Consider the following 14,322-nt stretch of genomic DNA (forward strand, 5'->3'; position numbering starts at 1 on the left):
TAGTTTTTCTTCCTTTATGAGAAGTTTTATAAAAATAAAATAAATATAAAATGTAGGAACAAAATTTGATATTTAGTTCATTCTTAAAGAATGTGGATAAAATGTTGAATTGGAATTGTTTACAATTTCCTTATTGCTGGTCAGTGATGTGTTGAGTGACTCACTTTTGAGCTCAGTCTTGAAATATGCAGAAAATGAAACAAGTTGCAGAGTGAGTTCAACAAAATCAGTTACGTTTTTGCTAAAATATTTGACCTAATAACAGTTGCTGAATTATTTATATGCTAGCTGTTACAAACCTTCAAATAATATACATAGTATTTGTTGTGACTAAAAGTGAAAATGATGATGATGACAGTATTTCTGTTGATGAGAATGTGTCTTTAAAGATGATGTCACACAAGCAGTCAAAAAGAGCATCATCATAAATTAAGCACTGTCTTCACTATCAAACTAGTCACTGTCTTCACTACACATAAATGTGATGTGCCCAATATGGTAGTGAAATTCTCAAATGTGGTAGTGATATGACATCATCATGTCCATATATGGGCACATAACACTTAATATTTGTCACAAGTTTGGCAGAGCTTTAGACAGCGATATTGCTTAATAATAAGGAAAACATGTTGGCAAACGTGGCGTGTCATACATATAATTGAACTGTAATATTATAGTTTAGGCCAAAAATGATCTGCTGGTGGTGCTCGTAAAAGAACACAACAACAACACATTAAAAGACAAATTGAATAAAGTGTAATTTTCACCCAATGAATATGCTGTTATTGTCTTTCTGAAAGTATGAACCCCAGACATGAAGATGTCTGGGGTAGCAACACAAGTAATTTGACCAAGTGGCAGTTATTACTATTACAATATTATTATCAGATTTTAAATTGTAAATATATGCAGTACTATTAAAATACAGCCTTCACAAATATATTTACACAGTACAGTTGTAATCCAGATAAACAGCAATAAAGAACAACAATACAGGGGTCAATTATCACATTGTTTTTGATTGACCATAGGTCATCTACAGTGTAGTACTAAATAAAGTCAATAAATGGCATTTTATGACCAGTAGCAGAAGTTGTGGGTTTCTTGCCTGGATTGAATGACCATCTGCATAAACAGACTGCCTATATTAATTGCTTCCTAAATAGTGGTTTATGACAAACATTTTACGATGTAATTAATTATCAGTTAGTCACAAAAAATAATACAAGCTGAAATTTAGCTTTTTACTGATAAGATCTAACTTGATCATGAAATCTCTGTTAAGCTTTGTTGATTTATATTTCAGCTGGTGTGTCAACAGTGAAAGGCCCAGAATAAGCTATTTAAGCTGATCTTATATTCAACTAAATGTATACATTTGCTAAGACAATGAACTTCCTTCACTTGTGAATTCTGAATTTGTAAAAGAGAAAATGAGGGAAAAAGGTCTATGTCGGTTTATCCAGGTAAGCTAGGCACGAAATAGACTTCAATATTTTCTCAACAGACGGTAGTATGTCAACCTTAATTGTACATACAATATTAAAATGATGAAAAGAGGGCTCCTCAAAATATCCCCCTAGTTGAAATAAATGTTTAATTTCTAAAAGTTCTTTATCTTCCATCATGTATCTCACACATAAAATACATAAATCATTATATTAGTAATGAGGATGATCATAAAATAATTTAACCGCCGTAATTTAAAGTCCCTATTGAGTATTGGCTGTTAACATTTTAATAGTAAGCTTTATTTAAATTCAACGCCAACACAATAACTAGCCTAACTAATTTCATGATATAGTTGGCAATTCACGAGACATCTCACCGGAGTTGTAGCGTAATTCATGCTTTGCTTGTTACGGTACAATTTACATATTGTTGGAATCATTTAGACATGCCCGAAATTGCGTTTTCGTGTGCATAATGAATTTTTACTCAAGGAATCACTTAGTGGACTATCAAAGGTGATCTTATTTTGATCTTGTAAGGAAAAAAGATTTAAGAAAATTGTCTGACTGCTTGTGAAAAAGACAGCCGTATTCAGTTGATGATTGCATAAATCATTTAATTATTAGTGTCATCTACTGTAATGAAATTGAAATGAGGCAGTAGTCAAGAAGGAGAATCAAAATCAAAATAGACAACATTATTAAGTTATTAACAAATCCTAAAATGATAAAGTTCATTAAAATAAAGAAAATCCTATGTCACAGTTTGTAAAAATTTTGTTTCTAAAATCTTAAATTTTTAGAAACAAGAATCTTTTATAGAATACTTTCATGTTGTATTCTGAATAGCCAGGCATAACAGACATAGCACCAGTAATGCATGATCATGATGTTGTACCTAATTGGCACATTGATGCGGCCATATTTGATAGTCCCTCTGTTTTGTAGCTATTCTACAGTAGTTTAAATTATGCTTAATCCTCACATTCTTACAGGTTCATTCAGTGATCCAGAACAGAAGAGATACATGCTGGGGTTCAGTGATTTCCATGTTCTTTAATTGTATCAGGTTACCAGGTAACCACAACCTGTCCTCTAGAGAGCTATTGGCCTAGACACATAGCATGTAGTAACCCGATTTAAAAAGGTGTATCACCAGATTCTCACCTACAGATACTATTTTGCCTTATCATTGTATTAGGCTAGATTAAGCTTGGTTCCACTAGCGACACAACGTAATGCACAACGTATGAAAATGCCCTAATTACGTTTGCCCCACCTGCGTGACATTAAACCTGTGATGTTTGCAGCACGGCTTCGTCGTCAGTTCTCACTTTTGATCATGCAATACAGTACTTTGCTTCAATACGTCGCTGTGTAATGTTGTATCGCAAGTGGGAACAATGCTTTACTGTATGACTGATGAAATATGTCAATAACACAGCATTATGTACACATAAAAATAACAAATTCATAGTAATTTCAACATTTACATTTTCACACATACTGATTACTAATTTTTAATATCAATAACTTATAACACCACACATTTGCATGTTTACAAAAAAAAAACAGAGAATGAAAAAAGTGGTTAAAACAACAATAAAAAAACACCCCTTTATTAACATTTGGAAATTTCATTATTTAATTCAGTTCAACCACAGTTCAACATGTTTTTTCAATGATACAATTTTTTTGTTTATTATCTTCAATAAATAAACCATATTGTCTTTTTTCCATTGTGTTGAACAATGCAATAAGATCATTAACATATCATAAAGCTATATTGAACCTGTCAGTGTGGAAATACTATCAACACAGATTACAGGAAACATCTATTTCGAACGGTCGCCAGGAAGACGATCATTTTAAATTGCCTTCTAATATTAACGTTATCAACACAAAGGACACAACCAATGATGCTTTCAACAACCTTAACGTGACCTTTAACCAACACAAAAATACCTTTAGCCTAGGACCTATAGAAGCAAGGTATTGATGTTGGCATATCTTCGGGCAAGCATCGCTTAATGATCGTCAGATTTGTTTCTAATAGCCAAATGATATCACTTCAAAAACAAGTTAGTCATCTCCCCAGGGCAAGTGGAATTCACCTGAGACAGGATTTCATCTATTATTGTCCGTAATAAGCGTATCGATAGACTATCCGGTATGAGAGTGTAAAAATATCTCACCCGACCTTTGTAGTTTAAAATTCATAGAAAGATTAATATATGTCGTTCCAATGTTATACTTATTACATCAATATTTTTCAAATCGAATGAATGATTTTAAATATACGAATAAATCATATTGCTGTTGTGAAGGCCATACAGTAGTTACTGTAGGTTGTATGCGATAAACAATCCACATAGCATATCTAGTGTTCTCATTGTTATAGCAATGAAACTAATTACTAATCTAAGTTGGAGAGTTCCTTTTAAATGTGAAACAAAGTAAATAGAGAATAACTTTTTCGCATTGTATTTGAATAGTGCACAGGTGTGGACAACAACTTTGTTGTTGTTTATTGATTTTCCACAAATTAATATATATTTTCTTAATAAATCATTAAATATTTATAAATGTTGATGGTGATCAAAATATGTCTAGAAATAGACTGTTTAAAGTCTATTTCTAAAAAGTAGAGACCGCCATTAATAACCAAACAGAAAAAAACATTAGATGACTTCTTAATCTCTGTATTAATATTCCCTAACAGCTGCCACCAATCAAAAGAAGACTACCAGAGTACTAAAACCAATCAAAAAAGGGCTGCTTCTATTGAAAAATAAAAAAAGAAATGGTTTTCGTGGAAACCAGTTTCGGCAGTTGTTTATAAATAAAGATCGCGTTGCAGCTCAATTTTTACCCTGCTGCCAAGAAAAAACTGTTTCTCAAAAGAACTGTATTTAAAACCGTATTTTCTGCTTAATAGAAACAGGCCCTTAGTTTGCCAATTGTTATATAATTGCCAATTAGAGGTAGAATACAATAACTGTTTTAACAATTAAAAAGTTAATTGGTATGCAATATTTTGACATTTCTATTCAGTGTCTACAACATTGTTTAAATAAATTTAATTATTTTTTTTTAGTAACAGAAATAAACTGACGTATTTCATTCATACACAAATCACTGTCCTATATTCATTGAATATAGGCCGAACACAATACAAAATAATATACAATTAGAATAATGGTATGTTCCACTGTATGCCAATTGTCTACACACTTTTAATTTCTTTAATGTGCTAAAGTGTTTTCATGTACAGTATATTGTATCCGTCTCTTGGTTACCGTTTTCAGCGAGTTCTATGCATTATTTAAATCATTTTGTTGATTCAATTTTCGAAATAACTGAATTTCAATATTAAGCATTTCGTTCTCTTATTGTAAATGCCATATTTGGTAAATTGATACACATTTTTTAAACATAAAAAAGCAGATGACACTATTTAGTATGTTAAAGAAGAAAAGAACATGATTAAAACTATTTATATAAAATATTCTTATTTAATATTAAGCAAATTTGTTTTGGGGGGATGGGGACAACCAAACCAAATGAAAATGGGATTTAAAATTACAATTGTTATATAAAAGTTTATAAACAGACAAATTTGATATGAAATATTATGTTTTTGTCATCACCATATTAAACGAGCCAGGGTAAAGAACCAATTTGAATCACCTATTTTCAACTATAGATAATGTCAAAGAATGTTTTCTTTGGAAGGAACAGGTGGTTGGTTGGATTGGTTTACCTGTCATAGTTTAACCTTTGCATACCAGCATGTTGAAACGGGCTGAAAGGCAGTAGGTTACCCCCTTTCAGCCAGTTTGGTATTCAAATAATATAAATAAACACTGATCCATAAAGATAAACAATTAAAGATAAAGTAAAGGAAGATGAGAGAAAATGTCAAGTTCTGGAATTTAAAGTGCATGGAGTGAACTTCTATTTTACTGGCATTCTAAATTTCCACTCAGCCAGCACCAAATAACATGATAACAATATTGATAATTTAAGTTTTTCTTTTCAGAAAACTTATTAAGTATATGTGGTATGGGAATCATCGATATATTTAAAGCTACAGTACAATATATTTTCTTTTTCAAATATTGTACCAAATATTACCAAACAATATAAATGTGTAATTTTTTGTTATTTTAGCAAATTTTTTTTATGTTATGCATGAGAATGTAAAGATGCCTAAAATATGAAACTATCAGGAACAACAAGAATTGGTAGGTACAGTATAGCAATGAACATACCGGAAAATTTTCACATTTGCTTATACGGATTTTTAAGAGCAGAAATGTGAATATTAAATATTAAAATCTAGAAATAAATACCGAATATTCATATATACAAGTATAGATTTCACAAAAATGATAATATGATATATCTATCTAGTAATTTTGGTCGTTCTACTTATCATGCGCCAACAGGTAATTTCAGAAATGGCATAAACCTTTTAAACATAATTAGAGTTACCATTTATGTTGCAAAAAACTATAAAAGCTCTGGACATTTATGAGTAATTTTGTCCAACATCATTGAACCAATTCAGACAATATTAGGGGGGAAAAATCATAACACATTTATATCATACAACTAGAAGAATAGGAATATCCTCAAATATAGGATATACGACAGCTATTCATAAAACCAAAATCTACCAGATAAAAATGTAATTCTTTTACACTGAAGTAATGTTGGTAGCATAATAGAAAAATTAAAATTATGAAACATGGGGACATATATATAATTATTGGTAAGTATGATAAATAAAAATGTAATTTGCCCGCACCTGGGCTTTAATATATTCAGATACATTAGAGCATATCCACAAACAGTGTCATCTCAATATGTATAGTAGTATATTTTTATAGAATTCTTCATTATATCTTTTGCTTTTATCTACACAGTTAAAAAAACTGGTCGTACCCTGCAAATTGGCCTCTGTCGCTTTAAATCTAGGCGTTAACAATTTGTTTAAGGAATGATTACTGAAAAAATTATCCCCAAAACTTTAAGATTTATAAAGTACCCTAGTTATACGTATTTTTCTTTCAGTTCTTCATTAAACTAAATCTGGGTATCATTGCAACCATTTTGATACTCAACTTAAAAGTCAAATCATTGCATCTACATCAATAATTTAGTAAAGGTAGAATTCGTAAAAAAAAGTCTTTAACTGCGTATACACTCATATGTAATTGTGTTGCCTAAGCTATGCTTTTAGTTACATAGAAGCAGCAAACTGAGTTAAGCCCTAGGGACAAGACCAAGTCTATACAGTGATATAGCAGTGACTTTTACATTTAAAGATATGCTTAGATTTTTGGGTGATGTAGGCCCTGTTTCTGCTGCCAATCCCAAATATACCGTATATATACCGTATATGAAATTCGTGCACCGTTTCCGCTGCACATACTTCGTGGGTGCGCTGTAAAAAAGTTGGCTTTCATTACCCAAAATGCATTTCGTGAGACGGAAGTATGGATTGACCTAGAGTCTTGTGTAGTGAGGTTTATACCTGACAAAAACAAAACAATGTAAAACGTCGTAGCATTGCTTTCTATTTTAAATCTAATGAGCAGAAGTGGAAACGAATTTACACCGCACACACAATCTAGAAATGTAGAAGGGCATTGACTAGATTTATGCAAAGAAGACGACGGCGTTTGCCGATAACTTTGGCGTTAAGTCTACCACAAATTCTGCTTTTATTTTGTTTGAGATACTTTTGTAAATCTCGGTATCTCTTCTGTTGCCATGCAGTCTCCCCCAACCTTCGCTTTTCCCCACAATTGAATTGCAAAAATAGTTATTTCTTCAGTCCACAGTAACATTTTAATCTGTTGCTTGCTTATACACGTGTGTCAATGCAGCAGAAAAACCAAACAAACGCGTCACACTCGTTTTTGACCTTGTGTCATGGGCCAGGTCACATATACGGTATATTTTGAGTGCAGCAGAAATGGGGTACGAAATATACGGTATATTTTTTAATATACCGTATAATATCCACAAACGATAGGGATATTTATGCGGTATATATAACGCATATATATACGGTATATTTTTTATGAGACCCGTTTCTGCTGACAAAAAAAATACCGTAAAGAAAATATACCGTATATATACTTGGCAGCAGAAACGGGGCCCTAGTGTACTGTACAGTAGTGTTTGCAAGATGTGTACTCACTGTAGTTTCCTAGATAATAGCGAGCTTTCGTTTTAGTACGGTAAACGTGCAGTACGGCCGGTTTAACCAACCGTGACCGTACTCATTTACTAGGTTCCCGTCATGTCTGTTTCTGTTTCGTTTTGTTCACGGGCGCGACGGGAACATGTGCGCGATGTATCAGGTACCATCATCAGTTGACTCGACTTTCAGCATCTTACAACATGGCGAACCTACATAGGGTACGAGATGCTCTTGTTGCTGCCTATATATCAGATGTTCTGGACGAGGAAGAATTCATTATGTTGTATAGTATGAATTCCCCAAGTAATCCTGATTTTCAGTATAAAAGTGATGAATATCAATTCAACTTGGATAAATTCAACGATGATGAATGCAACAGCTATTTCAGGTAAGCCGACCATCAGGCTAAATCAGGGTAGCACTTTATTTATCAATTTATAATCTACTACTAGGTAGGGCTAGATAACGTTAAGGCATTATAAAGCTTAAATACATTTAACATTGGTTACTAACAATTATACTTCCATATACCTTGAAGGTATTGCTTTCTTTTATGTATAGCCCTAGTAGGCTACTATACTATCTACAGAAGCTACTATTTAGTAATAAATGTTGATTAAATATTAAATTAATATATGATGCCCATAACATGTCCAGTATCATGTATGTTATCCATTATGAGATTTAAAATATACTGTGTATTATTATTTCCCTTAGATTCCAGAAAAATGATATCTACCGGCTGAAACATGCTTTGGGGGTGCCACCAACTGTAATTCTGGAGAATAAGTCGAAAATTGATGGACTTGAGGCTTTGTGCATCACACTCCAAAGGTATGCATATCCTTGTAGATATGGAGATCTTATCAAGGACTATGGACGTTCAGTACCACAGCTTTACTTGGCGTTTAAGTGGATGACCAACTACATCTTCGACATCCATAGACATCGGATCTCATCCTTAGACCAGCCATGGTTATCCCCACAACATTTACAGGAATTTGCTGAGGCAACACACACAAAGGGTGCTGCTTTGAGGAACTGTTGGGGGTTCGTTGATGGAACCGTAAGGCCAATATGCCGACCAAATCAGCATCAACAAGTTATGTATAATGGTCACAAAAGAATCCATGCCATGAAATTCCAGTCAGTGACAGCTCCCAATGGCCTCATAGCTCACCTATATGGACCTGTGGAAGGGAGGAGACATGATGCATTTCTCCTTCGTGAATCGGGTCTGTTGACAGAGCTTGAGGCCAGATCACATGATCCACAGGGAAATGTATTGTGCGTGTATGGTGATCCTGCGTACCCATTGCGCCCACAATTGCAAGCACCTTTCCCGACGGTACGGATAACACCAGAACAAGTGGCCTTCAACGCGGCAATGTCCAAAGTCAGAATTAGCGTTGAATGGCTATTTGGTGACATTGTAAATATATTTAAATTTACAGACTATAAGAAGTCTCAGAAAGTGCAATTGAGTGCATGTGGCAAAATGTACATTGTTTCTGGAATACTTACAAATGCACATACATGTGTGTATAAGAACAATACATCTGCCTATTTTGAACTTGAACCGCCATCGCTGGAAGAATATTTTCAATGAATGTATTTTTTTTCTAAATTATTGTAAATAATTGTGATAGAAGTGATATTGAATTTATTAAAAATTGTATAAATTATAAAGTAAATAACTGTTTCCATTTAAATTTAAGAAGTTATTCATATAAATATTTTTATTGTAACCATATACATATATACATTCATAAACATCTAACTGTAATACAAGAGAACCTTTAATAGATTAAAAGAAATAAAATGGTTCCAGTTTAAATAAAAATCCTGGAAAACTCTTAAACACTTAACTGTATATAACATACCAACACTAAAGATACACCTGCAATAGAACAAATATTTAGTGTATTTTTAAAATGTAAATTATTGTAATTGTGACTAAAGTGATAGCTGAATTACCGGTATTATGTTAAAACGTCGTAAGGTAAATAAATGTTTCTATTTATTGATATTGAAAAGCATGTATTAATTATATTTTGTTAATGCTCATTCATATAGAAACAAAACTTCTTTGATTTAAACTACATATTCTTTGGCATCAATGGTATTCAAAACATTCAAGATAATAATTAATAGATTGAAAGAAACAATGGTATAAGTATATATAAATAAAGGCATGCATTAATAAACACATAAATATATATAAAAACAACTATAGTAGAAAGTATATTGCACAGATTAGCACAATAAAAAAATATATCAAGGATCTAGTTTTTCTTTTCCATGGACTTAAGAAATGCCATCATCAGTGTTTGCGTTTGCTGGTTTTGATGTTGCAAGAGTTGCTGTTGTTGAAGTATTTGCTGCTGCATTTGTTGTTGTTGTTGCAGTTGTTGCTGTTGGAAGGCCTCAAATCGTCTTTCCCTTCCTCTTTCTTCTGCCCTCCTTCGTTCTTCTTCCTCTTTTTTTCTCTCCATCTCCTCCCTTCGAAGTTGCTGATCTATCTCCATTTTTTTTTGAATGATACCGATTGTGTCATTCCCACTATTCCTTCTTTTTGGTGTGTTACTTTCAACATCAAGCCTAAAAATAAATTTACAAAAATAAGAACTAAACTAAGGAAGAGGGGGATAAAAAACACTTTAATCTACCTCTACATTTTACATAAATTTGGTATTACCTTTTCCGCGTTTCTCCAAATGTTTCACATGCACGTTTTCTCATTTCTGCACCATCAGCCTTTTTCTTCTCTTCATCTCCTCTTTCCTTTGGTAACATTTCTATATCCTCCTCTTCTTGGATGAATTCTTCAATACTTTCCCTTATTTGCTTTTCCTCATCTGTCTCCTCCACTGCAATTCCACTGGCTGCCTTTTCTTTGTTATTTTTTCCTTTCACCTTATCCATCAAATTAGATATGCGATCTCGCACTGCCCGCCTGTCAACTTTGTATTCACGGGCCTTCATTGCATCAGCAACAGCCTGCCATGCCTTTCCCCGCTCAGTTGTGCCCTTCTTGGACTGAAAAGGTCTAGCCAAGATTACTTCTCCTATTAGGATTTGATCCTTTTGGTTGTCCCAGATCATGCTGAAATAAATAATAAAATCACATAATTTATGATAGTGTTTTTTAATGTAATATTTTTCTCATCAATTCAGTGTAGGAGTTTTTAATCTAATGAAGTAATAAATGAAAATAAATAATATAGCTTGAATGAACTATCCACTTTATACAATTAATCATGCTAATATTGATTGACATTGATAACACATTTATTTCAGACTGAAAAAAGCATACTATTATATAATATTATATGTTTTGTGCATACAAAAAAAAAGTTTACAATTATAATAATATATTAAAATAAATGTAAAAAAGTGAGCACTATTGAATTATCTAACTAACCGGTTTGTACTCTTTTTTGTCTTAATTTCTTCTGCCTGTTTTGAAAAAAAAATAAATAAAAAATCAAGATAAAAATAATAAAATGTACACAAGCTTATCTACATATATCTTATATTGTATGACAATAAGATAAATACTTTAAGCTACATTGGCAGGGAGTTGTTATAAATCTAATAAAGTAAACAACTCCTTTGTTTTAAGCAAAGCAGGATTGAATTGAAGATAATTTGATTAGCTAGTTTTTATCAATATTATTGAACTTGTCATTTTCTGTCATCTTTTGAGTAGGGGGTCCTACGTATCTAGACCTCCTATTTGTGCAAGTTGTGTTTATTTGTAGGACCGTGTAGGGATAGCCTAAATGCCAGCAGCTAGGGTATCGCAGCTAGGCCCTAGGCTAGTTAGTTCGATTAGGCCACTGGTTTGCCCTCTATTATACTACTACTAGCCTAGGCTAGCTAGGCCCTAGGCCGAATCTCTAAGCCAATTTTTTTATTTTATATTTGGCATCACTGATCTAGAGCACTACATTAATGAACATTCATTTAATATGCTATAGCCTAGTCTATGTTTGATTACATAAAGCTAAAATAACGACTGATTAAACTGCTTTACCTTTGACGATACTGCTTCCATCGTGTCCTTCGTATTAAAATACACAGCTGAATGTTCGTTTCAGACAGGACGCTATTTCTTCTCACTACCGTTCTGAAATTTAGCGCTACGGCGAGTCTTAAATTTCTGCGCATGCGTAGATCACATTTCGGTTCAAATTACCGTACTGAACTACTTCCGTACTAAAACGAAAGCTCGCTATTAACATTTTTCAAAGCTTCTTGATTAGTAATCACACAAAACTGACACCACCTGTAGCAGTAGATGCTATATCAGTTGGAGGTGCTCCACTGTCCTTACCAGACCAAAAATAGCAGCTACTGCCACTTACTATAGTATAATAAACTGACAATGGCTTAAACCTATACAAGGTTATTTAACAAGCCATGATTTCAACCCATCTTGTCTTTAAATAGAAGTTTATAATTTTGTTTACTACCCGATAACTAATATCAAATACATTTTTTACAGTACTCAGTAGTCAAATATTTTTATTTATTTTTTTGTATTACTTAATATGTAATTTTTGTATTGTTCTTTTTGTATTTTAGCCCTTGGTGTCGTTCTGTTTGTATTTCAGAAAAATGCTAATAAAATGCATAATAAAATAGCAATATATTTTACATTTGACTGATAGCATTTCTGATTATGTACAAATCATAAGAGGAAAGTAAATTAAATTTTACCTGAAGGAGACAGAGTTTATACTACACCCCAAAGAATGGGATTTTATTTCTTTAATAGTCTTCACATTTTGATATAGGTATTAATGAAACAGGTGCAGTACTTTCATTTTGTAATGAAATGTAATGGAAGTGCACAACAAGATTTAAAATAATATGCATGTGTTCATAATACATTATTTCCCATTCACAATGAGGCCTAAGGCACAATAATTCTTTATGGAGAACAATTGGGATTTTCCCTAAACATCAATGAGTCATACAGCAGGGTGTGGTAAACACGTTTATGTGAACTGCCTATTACAATCATCACTGACCCAATGTCACGTGACCTTACAATGAGAAATGTGACATCATTTCAAAGATGAGTTTTATCAGGTGAACATATTTTCCTCTTTCCACCCAGGTGTATAAAATGGGTACCGGACATCAAGACACAACTTTGCGCTGATTACTAGCTGCATTATTGTGGAAGTATTGTGTCCATACTTGTTTGATCCAAAAAAATGACCATGCCTATTGAGAGCTTGTGTATATAGGCACAATAAGAGTGACCTATTATATGATCATTATTATGATTATTTTTCAGTAAATAAAAATTGAAAGAATCATCAAATTTGTCATCAAATCCTTGTTATTTGACCTCATTTTTACCTACGGTAGATGGATCAAAATAATTTATTTTCCAGTGGATAACTTGATTGACAATTACGATATTGAAAACGCATCATGCTGATCTTGACAGTATGTATGTAATCCTTCAGATTAGATAGAATATTCTATTCATTAAATTATATATGAATTAAAGTCATAATTAAAAGTGGTATTTTCGTCACCAGAAACTGAATTATATCATAGGGATATTATAGTTCAATATATTAATATCTCTATGCTTATATTTAGTTGAACATTTCACAAGATATCGAAATTTTAAATAAATAAATATATAACCATTCTGATAAGTTCATACCCTTGTTATTTAATCAAAATTGCTTGATTATAAATAAATATTATTTTTAAGTACTGTAGTCGATGTTGACCTCAAGTCAAGTGAAAGGAAAAAAGCCACTTGAGTACAGTTTAAGAATGTACTAACATTGGAGTCTGAGTAATCGATGGCATACAAAGATGACTGCAGACAATGTTGCGGTTGACTAGGCAAATGATAGTTCAACTGAAGGTGTTGATGAGGCAGGTAAATAACAAAAGCAGAATTATATGAAACCAACCAGAGAAAACTATGTCTGTGGCCAGACAGTAAGTTGTTGTTTAAATGTTCATGTTTGATTTGTTCAGAGTATCACAACATATCAGCTTGCATTCCTAATAGACTATTCCGATTTTGGTTTCTAATTAAATCCATTATAAGAAAATTAAGATATCAGACAATTTTGTCAGCCAGAAAATTGTTGAAATAATACATTATAAGGCTACAGTACATTCACACTTGATCCCTTTCACAAAAAAGTAGGCGCTGTCTAATTATATGAAGTGTACATGTACCTTAGTTTTTTAAAAGTGTGAATGTACCTTTGGTTTTTTTAAATTTCCATAATTAATAGTCATTTGATTATTTGATGTAAACATCATTTGATGTCAGTTAAACTGAGTTATTGAACATCATTTAGACATATTCTTAGAAAAAATGTTCCAGATGACACACTGATGAATAATGTTGTATTGTTGATTAATTACTAATTTTGTTTGTTTTATAAAACAAATTGAATGTTTTGTACACTAAATTAATAAACAAGAGGAGAAACCTTTTAATTATGTCATTGCATTGTGTATGTGTGTTTGCAACTGGTGTGTTCTTTACCATGTACTGAAGCAGTTGAGTTTCTTTTTTGATGAAATATTTTCTTGTACCTTTATCGAGATTTTGTGGCATTAAACGATGACGTATTATATTTTGAAGAATTTTTTTTTTAT

The 14,322-nt window shown here is 32.3% G+C and overlaps 3 protein-coding genes across 5 annotated transcripts in view; 1 reads left to right on the forward strand and 2 right to left on the reverse strand.

Moving 5' to 3' along the window:
* The window catches only part of LOC140046961 (carboxyl-terminal PDZ ligand of neuronal nitric oxide synthase protein-like), a 46,546-nt gene that overhangs the window by 18,742 nt on the left and 13,482 nt on the right, over positions 1 to 14,322 (reverse strand). The window lies entirely within an intron of this gene.
* Positions 7,869 to 9,472, forward strand: LOC140046958 (uncharacterized). 2 transcript variants are annotated; one of them, XM_072091733.1, is made up of 2 exons: positions 7,869 to 8,056; positions 8,386 to 9,472. In XM_072091733.1, exons 1-2 carry the CDS (start codon positions 7,869 to 7,871, stop codon positions 9,275 to 9,277), a joined length of 1,080 nt encoding a protein of 359 aa, XP_071947834.1. In that variant the 3' UTR covers positions 9,278 to 9,472. The 2 variants fall into 2 exon arrangements, with proteins under 2 accessions (XP_071947834.1, XP_071947835.1); XM_072091734.1 differs by having other exon boundaries at positions 7,916 to 8,056; positions 8,393 to 9,472.
* On the reverse strand, positions 9,823 to 11,899 carry LOC140046960 (uncharacterized). Of its 2 annotated transcripts, none has more exons than XM_072091735.1 (3): positions 11,708 to 11,899; positions 10,367 to 10,774; positions 9,823 to 10,269 (listed from the first exon to the last, which is right to left on the reverse strand). In XM_072091735.1, the coding sequence occupies exons 1-3, from the start codon at positions 11,839 to 11,841 to the stop codon at positions 9,954 to 9,956; spliced, it is 858 nt and encodes a 285-aa protein (XP_071947836.1). In that variant the 5' UTR covers positions 11,842 to 11,899; the 3' UTR covers positions 9,823 to 9,953. The 2 variants fall into 2 exon arrangements, with proteins under 2 accessions (XP_071947836.1, XP_071947837.1); XM_072091736.1 differs by having other exon boundaries at positions 9,835 to 10,269; positions 11,093 to 11,830.

Source organism: Antedon mediterranea, chromosome 4 (genome assembly GCF_964355755.1).
Source record: "Antedon mediterranea chromosome 4, ecAntMedi1.1, whole genome shotgun sequence".
In the NCBI taxonomy this organism is placed as follows: Eukaryota; Metazoa; Echinodermata; class Crinoidea; order Comatulida; family Antedonidae; genus Antedon; species Antedon mediterranea.